This window comes from Thalassophryne amazonica, chromosome 22, assembly GCF_902500255.1.
Source record: "Thalassophryne amazonica chromosome 22, fThaAma1.1, whole genome shotgun sequence".
In the NCBI taxonomy this organism is placed as follows: domain Eukaryota; kingdom Metazoa; phylum Chordata; class Actinopteri; order Batrachoidiformes; family Batrachoididae; genus Thalassophryne; species Thalassophryne amazonica.
The window spans coordinates 259,099-276,858 of NC_047124.1; the positions used below are offsets into that span (position 1 = coordinate 259,099).

The 17,760-nt window shown below is 41.8% G+C and overlaps 1 protein-coding gene across 1 annotated transcript in view; it reads right to left on the minus strand.

The window, feature by feature from the left end:
• The window catches only part of abcc9 (ATP-binding cassette, sub-family C (CFTR/MRP), member 9), a 268,703-nt gene that overhangs the window by 183,616 nt on the left and 67,327 nt on the right, over positions 1 to 17,760 (minus strand). The window contains 3 exon segments of the mRNA XM_034163302.1: positions 5,990 to 6,095; positions 7,864 to 7,936; positions 14,580 to 14,687. Coding sequence (XP_034019193.1) covers positions 5,990 to 6,095; positions 7,864 to 7,936; positions 14,580 to 14,687 — 287 coding nt within the window.

Below are 17,760 nucleotides of genomic sequence, written 5' to 3' on the forward strand. Positions count from 1 at the left end.
GGGTCTGCATTACATCCTGCAGCACCTGAACTCCTGTTCGTGGATTTCACCTCGGCATTCAACACCATTGTCTCCGATATTGTCCACAAAAAAAAAAAAACTCTCCAATCTCTCTGTGCCAGCTCCCACCTGTCAGTGGATCTTTAACTTCTTCACAGACAGGACACAGCAGGTGAGGCTGGGGAGCATCACAGGCTGGGGAGGTGATGGTCTAGTGGTTAAGACATTTGGCTTGAGACCAAAAGACCCTCAGTTCAAATCCCAGCCTGAGTGGAAAATCTTGCTCCCGGTGTGTAGTGAGCGCCTTGTATGGCAGCACCCTCACCGGGGTGAATGTGAGGCATTATTTGTAAAGCTGATGCAGATGGAAAAGCGCTATATAAATGCAGTCCATTTACCATTTATCCAGCACACGGACAATCAGCACTGGCACCCCTCAGGGCTGAGTGCTCTCCCCACTGCTCTTCTCCCTCTACACAAATGACTGCACCTCACAGAACCCCTCTGTTAAGCTAAAAAGTTTGCGGATGACACCACCGTCATTGACCTTTGGGTTCCTGTAAAGCTGTACAGCTATCTGCCCACGACTGGGATGGATCCCCAGGAGCCTGTCCAGATATTTCTCTCATGTCTAGTTAGTGAGCCACCTCATAGATCCAGAGTGGGTGGGGAAAATTTTAATGGCTCTCATCAATGTTGCAGTTTGCCATCCTGCTATCCAGCAGAAAGTCAATGGGACATCCAGCTATCCGCCCTTGGCTGCGGTCAAACCTTGTGGGTTGTCCTGCCTGTTAAGAGACACCAGCCGGCCTCCCGTGACTAATGTAGACCCAGAAGGATCGCACGGTCTTTGCCCCAACTCCAGCATGGACCCTGGAGGGCCACATGGTCTTCACCCTGACTCCGCCATGGACCCAGATGGACTGCATGGTCGCTCACCTGGTTCGGGCGTGGTCTCCTGCTGACCAACAGACTTTACATGAAACTTCTGGCAACCGTAGGGTCGGCCACCAGATACAGTCCAGGACGTAAGACAGCTGCCTGATTGGCTTCAGGCTTCGATGGTTGGTGCGGGCTGGTCACAAGACCCACCATGGTCCATCTATTCTGGGTTCTGCTGGCTGTTGGGCCGTGACATACAACCCCTGGCAAAAATTATGGAATCACCGGCCTCGGAGGATGTTCATTCAGTTGTTTAATTTTGTAGAAAAAAAGCAGATCACAGACATGACACAAAACTAAAGTCATTTCAAATGGCAACTTTCTGGCTTTAAGAAACACTATAAGAAATCAAGAAAAAAGATTGTGGCAGTCAGTAACGGTTACTTTTTTAGACCAAGCAGAGGAAAAAAATATGGAATCACTCAGTTCTGAGGAAAAAATTATGGAATCACCCTGTAAATTTTCATCCCCAAAACTAACACCTGCATCAAATCAGATCTGCTCGTTAGTCTGCATCTAAAAAAGAGTGATCACACCTTGGAGAGCTGTTGCACCAAGTGGACTGACATGAATCATGGCTCCAACACGAGAGATGTCAATTGAAACAAAGGAGAGGATTATCAAACTCTTAAAAGAGGGTAAATCATCACGCAATGTTGCAAAAGATGTTGGTTGTTCACAGTCAGCTGTGTCTAAACTCTGGACCAAATACAAACAACATGGGAAGGTTGTTAAAGGCAAACATACTGGTAGACCAAGGAAGACATCAAAGCGTCAAGACAGAAAACTTAAAGCAATATGTCTCAAAAATCGAAAAATGTACAACAAAACAAATGAGGAACAAATGGGTGGAAACTGGAGTCAACGTCTGTGACCGAACTGTAAGAAACCGCCTAAAGGAAATGGGATTTACATACAGAAAAGCTAAAAGAAAGGCATCATTAACACCTAAACAGAAAAAAAAACAAGGTTACAATGTGCTAAGGAAAAGCAATTGTGGACTGTGGATGACTGGATGAAAGTCATATTCATTGATGAATCTCGAATCTGCATTGGGCAAGGTGATGATGCTGGAACTTTTGTTTGGTGCCTTTCCATGAGATTTATAAAGATGACTGCCTGAAGAGAACATGTAAATTTCCACAGTCATTGATGATATGGGGCTGCATGTCAGGTAAAGGCACTGGGGAGATGGCTGTCATTACATCATCAATAAATGCACAAGTTTATGTTGATATTTTGGACAATTGAAAGGATGTTTGGGGATGATGACATCATTTTTCAAGATGATAATGCATCTTGCCATAGAGCAAAAACTGCAAAAACATTCCTTGCAAAAAGACACATAGGGTCAATGTCAATGAGCAGATCTGATTTGATGCAGGTGTTAATTTGGGGGATGAAAATTTACAGGGTGATTCCATAATTTTTTCCTCAGAACTGAGTGATTCCATATTTTTTTCCTCTGCTTGGTCTAAAAAAGTAACCGTTACTGACTGCCACAATCTTTTTTTCTTGATTTCTTATAGTGTTTCTTAAAGCCAGAAAGTTGCCATTTGAAATGACTTTAGTTTTGTGTCATGTCTGTGATCTGCTTTTTTTTCTACAAAATTAAACAACTGAATGAACATCCTCTGAGGCCGGTGATTCCATAATTTTTGCCAGGGGTTGTATGATTGTCTTTTTGGTTCTCCTGGGTTGGGTCGTGGCGGTTCCCACCTTCCAGCCTCCTCCTGCCTGCCTTGGACAGGTTTTCTGGGGGTTCTGTTGGCTTCTGTCTTTAGGTTTTATATATACACATATATACATATATATATATATATGTATATGTATATATACATATGTATATACACAGTGATGCCGGTAACGCGTTAACGCGTTACTCTAATCTGACCACTTCTTTTAGTAACGAGTAATCTAACGCGTTAATCTTTCCAAGTCAGTAATCAGATTAAAGTTACTTCTCCATGTCACTGTGCGTTACTATTATTTTTCATTGTGGGTCGATAACAGCATTAAACTTGGTCTGTGGGCATGAGGTCGGAGTTCGACTGAACGTCCACTTTAAGCGAGCTGTGAGCTTTTCATCCGCGGTTTTTTGCAGCTGCTCGACTCGTCCTCACCTCTTAAAGCGCGGTGATCAGCACACCTGCACTGAGCTTTACGAAGACATTTTATACTTTTTTCCTCCTTTATTTAGAATTCTGATCTGCTCCGTATCGTCTCGTTAAAAACAGCTGATCCTCCGCGACGCGTCAACAACTAACACTATTTTCCACTGAAATGCACCTAAACTCTCTTTCTGAGGACCACATGATGTGAAAACACAATAAAACTTTCTTACCTGTAAATCTGCTCATGTTTTCTGCATAAATAAATGTTATCCATTCTTTGTGCTCAAACGCCAAAGCAGGGGCGAATCCAGATGGAATGGGGGCGTGGGGGAGTGATGTGCCCCCCCACAACAGCCCTAGATTAAAGATCCAGTTTTGAAGCCGTTTTTTACTACAACTACTAATATTGCTTAAAATAATAATAATTTCGACAAGTAAAATGTTTAGAGAGAATTTAAATGTTAGAAAAATGTTAGAATTTAATAGTTACATTTATAAACAATGTAGGCTCGAAATTGCAAGTTTTACTGTTACAGTGCTGTCAACAGTTAAATATGAGGTCAAGAAAGAGGTCTTTATTTTACTTTTTATAAAACAAGTATTTATTTTCATTGAAGTCAAGAAAGGGTGACTATAGTGAGTTTTGGCAAAACAGGTATCATTGTCATGTTGAGGTGGGTTGTTGTCGAGAGCTGGGACTAAAAAAGTAACTAGTAATCTAACTTAGTTACTTTTACAATTGAGTAATCAGTAAAGTAACTAAGTTACTTTTTCAAGGAGTAATCAGTAATCAGTAATTGGATTACTTTTTCAAAGTAACTGTGGCAACACTGTATATACATATATATATGTATATGTATATATATGTATACATATATGTATATGTATACATACATATGTATATACATATATATATATACATACATATATATATATATATATATATATATATATATATATATATACATACATAGTGTGTGTTAAAAAAAGAATAGAATGTGATGATAACATCTGAACAATAAATCTGAAGCCCTCTTTTATAAGTACATTATCTACATGTAAATTCGATTAGCACAGGCCAAAATCGCACATGATTTATTCTAATAAACTTTATCCCTCCAGATAAAACACTCATTATGGCAAATCTAGTCTGTATATTTTGTAGTGATGACTCTTACCAGAAGGACAACACTGAAGAGGATTGGTAGAGAAAAATGGTACAGAGTGAAGCCTAGAGCAGAGAAAAGACTTCAGCATCTGAAAGGGTTACAATCCAAATATCAGGCCCACTGTACCCATTTACCAGCTGAGTTATTGGTAAAAATGTGGCTACCATAAAACCTGTTATAACAAATTTAACGCCATACCCAAAGACACACAGTTGAATGAAGCAATAAATCAATCAATAAATAAATAAATCAGGAAAAAAATTTGCCTTTTTTGACATTTAACCTTGAACACCATTGGGTGCTCTTAAGGATCCACTTTTCCGGTACTACATGCAGGGTTGGGTAAGATTACTTTGAAATGTAATCCAAAAGTAATCAGATTACAAGTAATCCAAATGTATGTACATACATACAAGTAATCCACATGTATTCTTTCAAAGTAATCCTACCCAACCTTGACTACATGGTACACTCTTCAAAATGGTACCACCATATACCTGGTCACTTCCATCAGATAAATGGGCCTGGGCTTGTGTTCTAAGACATTTAACAGCCAGAAATTTACTCTGAGGTTAAATGTGAGATCTCAGTTTTTAGCTATTTCAACAACCTCATACTGGGGATAAAAGTCTTTTTCTCAATAACATTCTTACCTATAGAGCAGGAGTAGTCAGGAATTGATCCAGAAACCTTTAAGCGAATAGATAACCACCTAAGCTACAGTGAACACCAACTCATGAACAGAACAAATCCATTAAAACTACAGTGTGGGGGACTTCGGAGTGATCATTAGCAATAATGGAATATAGCATTCATAGCAATCTGGTCATTAGTGCATAAATGGCCTCTAATAAAGAAAATGTGTTTTCATGAGCTCGGAATGAGCCCTTGATACCTACATGGCAGCAGCCCTCCTTATGGCGGCAACCACATTGCGCTGCTAGCACAAAATAGGCAAAACATACTGAATTCACTTTATTTTATTTGTACTTACTCCTTTTACATTTTTTGGCACTGCCAGAAGACTGAAGAGGAATTAGTGGTTGCTCAGATATACAGAATCTACTGGTTGCTCATTCAGACTAACAAGTTTGAGAACCTTAATTTATAGGAATAGAGGATTCTCATATCACTGACCACAAGAGAAGACAAGGTAGCAGGAATCTTCTTCCATAAAAAAGCAAAAACATGAAGGGGGAACAAAAATGTGACTGGTGATGGATTAGCACAGTCTAGTGGAACCTCACTACTAGATGGCAATACAAAACCTACACACTGTAGCTTTAAATTGGGGTGGGGGAGGGACACCTCTTCATTTTTATTTTTTAAATGTAATGTAGAACTCAAATTTCCAGGTGGGAGGAAGACGAATCACCTGGAGGAGGCCCACGCGAACACGGGAAGAACCTTCTTGCTGTGAGCTAACTCTGCGTGTGTGTAGTAACCCTAACCACTACGCCACGCTGCTGCCAAAAGCATAAAAAAGAAAAAGAAAACAGGTTGGATGTGCACAGGAACCAACTAAATCATAAAGCACCTTTTGTTATGTTGATTACCCCAAAATTTAAACTTTCATTTTCATTAATGCTGAGGCATAAACTAGAAAATCATTTGTAGATGGGGTTTTTTTTTTATTTCTGTCTTTGCTAACACCATGGAAAATAAAGTGACTAATAACACTGGAAACTGCATGAACAGTCCAGAGGAAATGTTTGGCCTGTAATACAATTTTCTGTTTTCTGCGCAGTTCCCGTCTGGTCTTACTTGCTCCAGTAGACTTTTCCATTGGTAGTTTGCATCTCGCCCAGCATGGCCAGCAGCAAAGAGGATTTCCCACAACCCACCTGGCCCACAATCATTGTCAGCTGACCTGCAGAGACAGTAAATGTTGGATAATTATTCTAAATTACCTGTACTTGTATCAGTGGCTTGGGGGGTCCAAAGGTCGCCTAAAATATTGAGAAAGGTCTTGAATAAACAAAGGCTTACTGATGAACACTGCTGCATGCTGATTTAGATTTCCAGTGCTTAATATAAAAGCTATGTGTTAAAGTGTAGGTGACACAATATGTTTTTTGCTTTTTTTTTTTTTTTTGGAGTATTTAATGTCAAACTGTTTAGTTTTAGTCTTAATGCTTTCCCGATGTGTGGTTACTGAAGAGATAAATATTCAGATTTTGAAATGCATGCCACTGAAAACCAGGAGCTTCCGGGCGAGTCACGACACTGGAGAAGAAGGAGGAAGTGACATCAACATGAGAACCATCATCTTAACAGACCCATTTGTTTGGTTAAGGATCTGACCTATTTCTGTGTTTAAGTGCTTCATTTCTGGAATTATGCTGGCTGGATGAGTTTGCTGCTAGTTTTTATTAAAACACTATTGCAGGTGGAGTCTGCTGATTTGTTTCCTACAGATCATGTGTGTCAGAATGAGTGGATTGTGGGAACTCTATTGTGGACCAGTGGCACTTTTTTCCACACTCTGAACACTGGGGCTTAAACAAAGATGCGGCAAATTTATGGATGTTTACAGGCTACTGACATCTGTGTTTGGTTCAGGTCAGTGCTGCAGTTTTTTTTTTTAATATGTGTTAGAATGGTTCATTCTCGCTGCAGGCATCTCGCAGCATCTCCACTCCTCCGCACCACACTAGAAAAAAAAATCCTCTGAAAATAGCTCGACCTCCACCGTGTTTACAATTGATTGGGGCTTGAATCAGCAGATCCCGTTTTGGTGATGACATAGCAACAATATGGCCACGGCTGAGGGCTGAAATAGCGCGCAGGCTTCAGAAAGCTGTTTATTCTTCACCTGCACACTTATCAACTTTTATTGGTCAGGATTTAAAACATAATTTAATCATTTTTAAGTGATTGTTTGTGCACATTTTTTGGTGTCACCTACACTTTAAAAACTGACTAGAGAGTCGATATTTAGCTTCCCAAATTTCCTTCGAATGCAGGAAAAAGGCTATAGATTTTTAAGCCTCTCTCTCTCAGACCCCCTAGTCGGGGTGCCTTCATCATACCCAACAAAGTCACCCACTCCACCCTTTACATGAATCTAGATCCTCACCTGTGTATTAAGCTAAATTATAACTGCTCCTGTCAGTGCAGTTAAGATAGACTGGTTGTCTGCCTGGATGGTTGCCATCCAGTATGCAAAGTGGTTCCATAGTGTGGTGGATGCAGCAACATGTGGCACTGACTGGACCAGTCTGTGCCATTGTCGCTTCATACTATGAAATTTACAGAGACTTACTTCAAAGAGATAAGTGATTATTTAGTTGCCTACAGGTCAGCTTAGGGAGCATGCACACAGGTGCTCTAGGTCACTGCTTCCACCACTCTATGGATCAACCAGGGATCCTGACTGGCAGCCACCCAGGCGAATTCCCCCTCCATTCAGACACTGAATTTATTTTGAGCCAGGAGCATCTGTGATAAGGACCAGAATTCACTGTGCAAATTAAAAAAAAAAAAGACACTCTTCCTCTACTCTGCATGACCTGTGTATGGGCCACCTGTGATGTCCTGCAACTTATTGGAGATCAGATGAAATGTCAGGATGTCCCACAGAGCAGCTAGGTCAACAGGCCTGGCAATGAGGGCATTCTTATATTCTCCAGCCCTACCTGTAGGAATGTGGATGTTGATGTCGGACAGCGTTGACAAGTTGCTTCCCCAGGTGAAGAATCCACTGCTCACCTTAAAAGAAAGTACAGAAGCTTTAGTTAATGCATGTGGAGCATATAGCACATGGTGACTTTGTGACCAGAAAACCATTTTCTCCATCAAACAAAAAACGTATGAAGCAGCAACATCCTTAATCCCAAAATTGTTCCCTGGTGCTCCTTGCATGGCATGCTGACAGTGTGTAAGTATCAGGTCAGGTCAAGGAGCATGCGCTGGTGCTATACTTTGCCACATTCACCACACACAGAGCCACCCTTGGTCCTGGATGACAACCACCCAGGAAGACAAGGGTCCATCCCAACCTCTAAAGTGGTGAATGATCTTCTGCTTACAATGGATTCAGACACCACTACGGTTCTGTTGCTGTTAGATCTCAGTGCTGCATTTGATACCGTGGATCATCATATTCTACTCGATAGGCTGGAAAATCATTTTGGGATTACTGGGAGTGCCCTTGCATGGCTGACGTCATACTTGACCAGTTGTTCTCACTGTGTTTTGTACAGTAACACTACCTCTAACCTTAGTGACATGAAATTTGGGGTTCCACAGGGGTCTGTCTTAGGCCCCCTGCTTTTCTCCCTTTGTATAGCACCCCTTGGGCACATATTGCGGCGTTCTGGGATTACCTTTCACTGCTATGCAGATGATACTCAGTTATACATGCCGATAACTGCTGGTAATCTCGTTCACAAAAAATCCTTAGAAGATTGCCTTGCATCAGTGAGAAGTTGGATGTCTAGAAACGTCCTACTTTTAAACTCTGAAAAGACTGAAATGATGGTTCTTGGTCCAGAAAGACATCAGCATCAATTTGACCAGTTAACACTCAGCCTAGGCTCGTGTGTCATACATCACACTGACAAAGTGAGGAACCTTGGGGTAATTTTTGATCCTTCGTTGTCCTTTGATCTCCATATTAGAAATATTACTAGGACTGCTTTCTTCCACCTGCGAAATATAGCAAAGATTCATCCCATCCTGTCTATGGCTGATGCTGAGACCCTGATCCATGCGTTCATCTCTTCCAGATTGGACTACTGCAATGTTCTATTTTCTGGTTTACAGCAGTCTAGCATTAGGGGTCTCCAATTGGTTCAGAATGCTGCAGCCAGACTTTTGACACGAAGCAGAAAGTTTGACCACTTTACACCCATTTTTTGGCATCTCTTCACTGGCTTCCTGTCCCAGTGAGATCAGATTTTAAGGTTCTGCTACTAACCTATAAAATTACTCCTGGACTGGAACCTCCCTACCTAGCTGACCTAATTAAACCTTACGCACCGGCCCGGTCTTTACGTTCTCAGGGTGCAGGACTACTTTGTGTCCCTAAGGTGAATAAGAAGTCTGCAGGTCACAGAGCTTTCTCTTATCATGCCCCTGTTCTGTGGAATGATCTCCCTGCATCAATAAAACAGTCAGATTCTGTGGAGATTTTCAAGTCCAGACTTAAGATGCACTTATTTTCCCTTTCATATGGCTAGCATACTGGTACAGTTTTGTTTTACGCTTTTTACTCTTTTAATTCATTTATTAGTAATTGGAGCGGGCCGCAGCCTCAACTTCACCTAAATTCTGGGTCTTTTCGTGAAGCTTAGGGCTAGTGGCCGGCAATCACCTTAGTATTTCTTCTGTTTTTCTTGTTGTTTAATGCTGACAAATTATACAGTATTTGTTGTCTTTCTGATGCCTGATTCTGTTTTTTCTCTGTTTAAGGCGCAGATCCATCCAGAGATGGGTGTGGTATTTGTACTGGAGACCCTCCTGTCCTGTGCACCAACAGAAATTCTTGTATATTCTTCCGTGAATTGTTCTGTGAATTATTTCTGTAATTTATGTCTGTATCATGGCCCAAGCAGAGGGTCACCCCTTTGAGTCTGGTCTGCTTGAGGTTTCTTCCACAGAGGGAGTTTTTTCTTACCACTGTTGCTCTGGGGGTTAGTAAGGTTAGACCTTACCTGTGTGAAGCGCCTTGAGGCAACTCTGTGATTTGGCGCTATATAAAGGAAATAAATTGAAATTGAATTGAAATTGACTTAAATGTGAGGTATCATTGTAAAGTGCTTTGAGCATCTGCATCAGATGGAAAAGCTGCTCTATAACTGTACTAATTTAACTTTAGTCTGGTAAAAAAATATCACTGTTCCTGAATACAAGTGTCCATAATTATCAGAGGTCAGGACGATGTCCCAACAGTTCCGATTAAAATCTCAATTTTAGTCTGCATGTATTGTTTTGGGTTTTACTTTTTTGGAGGGGGGAGGTAGCAGGCCCGGCACCAGAAAAAAAATATTAAGGGGGCGATGACTTTATCACAGGGTGCGGGGTCACGCCACCCCCCCCCCCAAAAAAAGTGCGCACCGGGGGGTACGTGCCTCTGAGCGTGCGTAATGAATTGGGTGCGCTCCTAGAAAGCTCGTGTATTTAGGCTACACCATTGTAAGAGACTGACTGAGTAAGAGTAAAGAGTGATGACAGTATTTTTTAATTATTATTTGAACGTATAGACTCTCGGTCAAGTGATCTCCTGCATACCACAAACCAAACCAACAACTGATCTGAGAAACGACACGAGACAGTAGATTAATCCCACATACAGCCCTCCATCACAAGCGCAAACACAGCGCAATTGGGCATGACAGTCACACAACGGGTCAAAGATAAACCTTTCTTGTAGATATACAGTGGTCCCTCGTTTATCGTGGGAGTTATGTTCTAAAAATAGCCCGCAATAGGCGAAATCCGCGAAGTAGACAGCGTTATTTTTTACAATTATTATAGACGTTTTAAGGCTGTAAAACCCCTCACTACACACTTTATACACTTTTCTCAAACAGGCATGAACATTTTCTCACTTTTCTCTCGTGTGTAAACACTCTCAAAGTTCAAACCTTAGTAGAAAAATAAGACCAACCTGTTTTCAGGCCCAAACATTTGTTTGAGAAATAAAAATAGAATGTTTTCCTATAAATAATTATGATGGCTTTTAGAACTAACAAATTTAATTTTAACGATCAACGATCCTTAAACGTTCCTCTGATCCCGCCTCTTCGTCCTGGCGCCGCTCCGTTGAAGGCCTCGCTGCAGGTGTCTTTTTCCGAGTGAAGAACACAGTTATGAGTAGTTGTTGACGCTCTTTTTTCTTCTGGGCGAGAAGATTCTTATAAACAGACACGCAGAACACAATGCCCGTACTCTCCCTTCGCGGTGCTGTAACAGGTGTCCTGTCATCTCGACAGAACACCGGCCTGCTTGATGAGGACGCAGAGCACAATGCGCTGTAAAAAAAAAAAAAAAAGCATGCAAAATTGGACTAAAAAATCTGCGAAATTGCGAGGCGCTATATTTTCCAGTATTTCTTTTTTATTTTTATTTTTGATAACTCTCACATCCAAGGGGGCGAGGTTGATGACGTGAGGGGGCGTCGCCCCCAAACGCCCCCTCGTGGCGCCGGGTCCGGGAGGTAGCAATAACTAAACCAACCCACCCACCCCCACAAAACCCAATCAAATTAATGTATTTTTCTTCTCTCTAGAGTTGAACACATATCCAATATTTTATTTTACATTACCTCCAACTCAGTCATTAATCACACACCCATTTTCAGGGTTTTGAACTCACATTACTTTAACATTTGTGTGAAAGACCTTCGAGAATGAACAGCTTTTGAATTTCAAATAAATGTTTAAGTAAATAACTCTTTGTAAACATTAGTTTTCACAAACCATGTGAAAACCACTACAGCAAGAGAATGACAGTAAAGTATCATTATGTAACACACGACTACGTGCCGTTTCCTCGTTATGCACTGTCCCACCAGAATAAGGCACATGACCCATTTCGTGTTCTGACCCAGAGTTTAAAAAGCTGCTTCATGGCAGATAACTTCATTACACAAAAGGGAGGAACACCCATGACTTCCATGTGGGAACCAAACCACAAGAGCTGTCCTACGACCCACTTCTCAGGTTTTATAAATTTCACCAGACGCTAAGGACACAAATCAAGTATCACCGTACAAAGAAGTAAGGTGCTGCTGTCAAAGTGTTTCTATCATTTTTATTTAATGATGTGTGTGTGTGTGTGGTGTGTGTGTGTGTGTGTGTGTGTGTGTGTGTGTGTGTGTGTGTGTGTGTGTGTGTGTGTGTGTGTGTGTGTGTTGGGGGGGTTGAAGGACCTATGAGAGAGGTCTCCAATTGGTTCAAAATGCTGCTGCCAAACTCTTAACAAGAAGCAGAAAGTCTGACCACATTACACCCATTTTGGCGTCTCTTCACTGGCTTCCTGTCCCAGTGAGATCAGATTTTAAGGTTCTGATACTAACCAATAAAATTATTCACAGACTAGCACCTCCCTACCTAGCTGACCTAATTAAACCTTACGTACCGGCCCGGGCTCTGTTTTCTCAGGATGCAGGACTACTTTGTGCCCCTAGGGTGAATAAAAAGTCTGCGGGTCACAGAGCTTTCTCTTATTGTGTCCCTGTTCTGTGGAATGATCTCCATGCATCAATAAAAGTCAGATTCTGTAGAGACTTTCAAGTCCAGACTTAAGATGCACTTATTTTCCCTTTCGTATGGCTAGCATACTGACATAGTATGTTTCTGTGCTTTCTAAGTAATTTTATTAGCAACAGAACAGGTCTTGGCCTTAACTTTATCTAAATTTGGGGTGTGTTAGGGAAGCTTAAGGCTAGTGGCCGGCGATCACCTTAGTAATTTCTCTGCTTTCCTGTCGATTTACTGCTGATGAATTGTACCTTAGGTGCAGTTTTTATGGCCGACTAATTCTGCTGTTTCTGTCTGAGGCACATATAACATTGCTTGGGATTGCAGGACTGATCGCTACAAACTGTAGAATTCCGGACTGTCTGTGAGATGCCAGGCCTGTAGCTGTGTAGTGTGCATTTGGCACTGACGTTGTCACAGGAGCAGGCCAATGACGGCATGAGGAAGCCTGGATGACCTCTACCTGTGGTGCAAACACCTGGGTGGACTTCTCATCAAATCAATGTTTTTTCTTTTGTAAAGATGTGCTGTTTAACTTCCTGTCTTCTGTTTCTTCAGCTTTGTAAAACCTTGTGACTGTTAGAATTGCCCAAGCAGTGGGTCACCTTTCCAAGTCTGGTCTGCTTGAGGTTTCTTCCTCAATATCAGAGGGAGTTTTTCTTACTACTGTTGCCTGCGTTCTTGCTCTAAGGGTTGGTAAGGTCAGACTGTACTTGTGTAAAATAGAGAGGAGCAAAAAAATAAAATAAAAAATTATGGACACATTTTATTTTTATGACAGAACACAGACTGTGGGATTACTGAGTGTGCGAACTCACACTCATCAATACTGTTTCTGATCTCTGCCAGCAGTACCAGGTCTGACAGCTGGAGACGGTGGCCACCTGGGGATCCAGGACTTGGCGGCTCCGGTGTTCTTCAGATCTGTTGGTGGTGAAGGCCGTGTGGGATCCCGCTCGGTTCGGGACGGACGTCTCCTATCCTCAAGCCTGCCCACACGTCACGCTACATATAATTGTCTGTGGTACCAAAACTGTGTTTGTCTGTATTCCATTGTGCACTTCACAACATTAAATTGTTACTGTTTGGCTTATCCATTGTCCGTTCATTTAACGCCCCCTGTTGTGGGTCCGTGTTCCTACACCTTCACAACAAAAATATCCTCGAATATCTTGATTTGTCCAAAATCCAAACTAAACAAACTATCAAAGAAACCCCAAAACATTCACACTTAAGCTGAAATCACAGAAATTAGACATTAAAACAAAGTAGTTGATTAATTTACTATTGGAATAATAACTGAGTAAACAATAACTGCAGACAATTTGGTACTATGTGGTAAATCTGTCTGGAGTAATTGAGTGACCATGTAAGAAGGTGACTAGTGAGGAAGCCACCAAGGCTGAAGGAACTATAGGCTTCTGTGGCTGTGACTGGAGAAACTGCACATAGTGCAACTTTGGTCTGCAGCATGACCAGTTGCACTGTATCATGGTGGAGTAGAAAAGAGGACTTTGTTATAAGACATCAGAAGTCTGGATTTGATTTGATTTTTAACTGAGGACATTTAAAAATTAAAATATTAGACAACATTTTTTAGGTTTAACTTTTCTGATATGGGCAATATTTTCCCTTATGATGATTAGATGAGTTTCTTCAGTACGATTATACGCCCACTTTATTGTGCAGCTCTGTCAACAGCACGCCAACACCTGGTTGCTAGTTTGACTCCACAGGGACAAGACAGGAAGAAAAGGCTTCACAGAGGGGCTGAGAAAAATTCTTAATGCAATCAAAAAGGCCTTTAATGAGCAACAAATTCTCATGCGATTCCTACACTTCCTGAGTGTGTGCGCGTACACACACACACACACAGATATGTCACACCACACATAAAAAAATTAAATAAATAAATCAGAGCATATGACAGGAAACCATTGCTGAGCATTTCAGGAAATAATGACACCATCTATTAGACAGCGTGAGATGTGAATGGAAGCCAAAAATACTGACTACTATTATGCGCTAATGATTCAGATCCTTGAGCTTATGCACTGGGACTTATCTCCTGTGTCATGACCCTGACGCTACTTTTCTGACATTACATCTTTTCAAACATTCTGCAGTGCATCAATTTTTACACTGACCTTTACAGCCACATCCTCCGTCTCCATGGGTCTCATGTGTCGCCGGCTTGGCTGCTCATAGTGGTCCATCTGGTAGCGCATGGGCTGCTTCCTGTTGATGGCTTTGGTCTTCAGGGAGACATGAAAAGAATGAAGCAGGACATGGGACTGATGGAAAGAGAGCGATGTTAGTTGGACTTTTCTCCAGCCAGTTCAGTTCCCTGAGGAGAAGAGGCGCTTCAGGGGTTCCTTCTCCTCTAAGCCTGGATGATGTAGTTCTGCACAGTTCAACATTGCAACACACATCTCACTGCTCCATCCAGCAGCAAGCTACATCATCAGCACCAATTTTGAATGAGCCAAGTGATGTAAATGTATGTAATAATAATAAGAAAAGGAATGTTCAAAATGAAAAAAAAACTTGCTCACCAGGATATGATTATGAATTAAATTTTCTCTCTCACACTGCAAATTTAGAGTCACAGATTCACCTTCGTGTCTTTATTTTCTACTGTGCAAATTACATAACTTAAGCTCTGGTCCCACCGAATAATGAAGGATGAATAATGAACCACGTAGCATGTTTTTGGTTTTGGTTTTTTTGGTACAAGTCCAGTTATTCAACTATCATGGGAGAATAGTGGCTCTTAGAGGCAGAATATTCGGGTAATGAGGCTCATCTCTGAGTGTGGTGCAAATTTCAAGAAGTTCAAAATTTAGCAACAACAGCGTGGGGCAGTTTGTGTACGAGGTACTACGAGGACAAATGAGGATTTTAGAGGCATGTGTGGTGAGGACGAGGCCCATTATCTGAGCACCTGGTGGCTACGAGGACAGGACAGGCTATTTTGGACACACTATTTTGGCTCCACCTTTTCGCACACTTTGTCGTGACAATCCCACCTGTTTTGTGCACTGGACGCTGTATATAAAAGAATTATTTCATAGCGGATTAATAATTTTCTGCCAGAGTTTGGCTGTTGAAAACACCTCCAATCGCTTCTGGTATCAGAGGACTATTTCATCTGGACCCTTTTTTTCCCTCTCTCGCTTGTGTGCATCAGGAGGTGGAGAATGTATGTGGAACAACCTAAAAGGTAACTATTTTCATGTTCATATTGTAATGGCTTGGTAAAACAGTTGCATCTTCATTCCTTCTTTATAAGCAACTGTAAAAGTATGTTTATGATAGATTTAACATCTTGTTATAATGGATCAGATGAGCTCCACTGTGGTGCAATGACTTGCACTCAACACACGCATTTATTCAGAAGGCGAGTGCACAAAAGAGCAATTTTGCAGACAATAATGGACGACCACAAAGTTAAAAGTTGGATCATGATGTCAACATGACTGCTGCGGAAGAAATAAAGCCAGCGAGAAGAAGGAAGAAGCAGAGAGGTGATTGTACAGGTTTTTTTTTTTTTTGGGGGGGGGGGGGGGGGATCCACACATGTGCGGCTGCATATAATTAACACACTCATTGTGGTGTCTTTTTTGGTCACAGAGAAACTTCTCCACAGTAGTTTTTTTCAATCTTGCACTAGGTGTAAACGCAGAACTGCTGCATTTAATGACTCTGGAACACAGGTGAACTGCAGCCTGACGCACAGATGGGCACCCCAGCACGACTATGCAACGTCGCATTACATGGCGCTATACATGGATCATATGTGGCTTGACGTGAATCATATGCGGCGACACGAGCCACTCGAGACTGAACAGGGCTCAAATGACAGGTCAGTCGTGGCTCATTAGAGGCTGATACGAGGTACACAGAGGCGCCTTAGTAGCTGATATGTGATAGATTTAAGCCTTGGATCCACCGAATAATAAGCCATGAATAATGAGCCACACATGGGTGTGTCAGCAATTATTTGAAGAATGATCCATGTTTTAAGTCATCACATATACGCTACTAAGGCACCTCTCTGTGCCTCTCTGTACCAGGTATCAGCCTCTAGTGAGCCACAACCGACCTGCCATTTGAACCCCGTCCAGCCTCAAATGGCTTGTGCCACCGCTTATGAACCATGTAGCGCCATGATAACGCAATGTTGGTGCAGGTTTAGGCACGGGTTTGGTCCAAGATTCCAGCCCTCCCACACTTGGTCCCTTTAAAGTGTGGGTTTTCATGTCACGGCATCCATTCAAGATGTCATATTTTTTAAACGCAGTCCAAAAAAACATACTCCTGTACAGTCCGGCCGGTGTGCACCATGCATCAGGCTGTTGTCCACCAGTGTTCCAGAGTAATTAAATGTAACAGACCAGCTAGAACTGATCCATGGGTTCCTGGACCATTGCCTCTGTGCTTCCTCTCACTGGCTTTATTTCTTTTGACACCGTGATCCCACTTAACTTTGTGTTCCTCCATTTACGTCCGCAAAAATCGCTCTTTTGCGTGTGCTGCCATTCTGCATTCCTGGACAGCCGCCTCTGCGCTCATACTTGCTGGCTTCCTTTCCATCCATGGCTCACTGGCTTTAAACACAGTCATTTTCACACCGTGATCCAACTTTTAACTTTGTGCTCATCCATTATTGACCGCAAAATCACTCTTTTGTGAGCTGGCGTTCTGCCTAAATGCTCATTTGAGTGTGAGTCATTGCGTCAGTGCGCACACACAGCGGAGATAGTAATCCATTAATAACAAGATATTAAATCAATCACATACTTTTACAGCTGATTATATAGAATGAATGAACATGCAACCGTTTTACCACGCTATTACAATAAAAACATTTTGAATAATTACCTTTTAGCTGCTTTAAAGCCATTCTCTACTTCATGTAGCAGGAGAGACAAATGAAAAAAGCAGATGGAATTGTGTGCTCCAAAAATAGCCTCTCCCGGTCCTCGTAGCTGTCAGGCGCTGAAATAATGGGCTTTTACAGCCTTGTCCTGACCATACACATGCCTCTATAATCCTTGTTAGTCCTCGTAGTAACTCGTACACAAAGTGCCCCACACTGTTGTTACTGTTGCTGTTGTTACTGTTGCTGTTGTTTCGAATAATCACTGACAAATCCATACGTGGCTCATTATTCATGGATTTATTATTTGGTGGGACCAAGGATTTCTGTTTATCTCGCAAACCATCATGTAGGTTCTGACTCAAAGGTTGTTTAAAAGCTCTTTATGTGTGATTGTTATAACCTGAATGAACTGTGCTGGAGATTATTGCTTCATCCCCCGATGG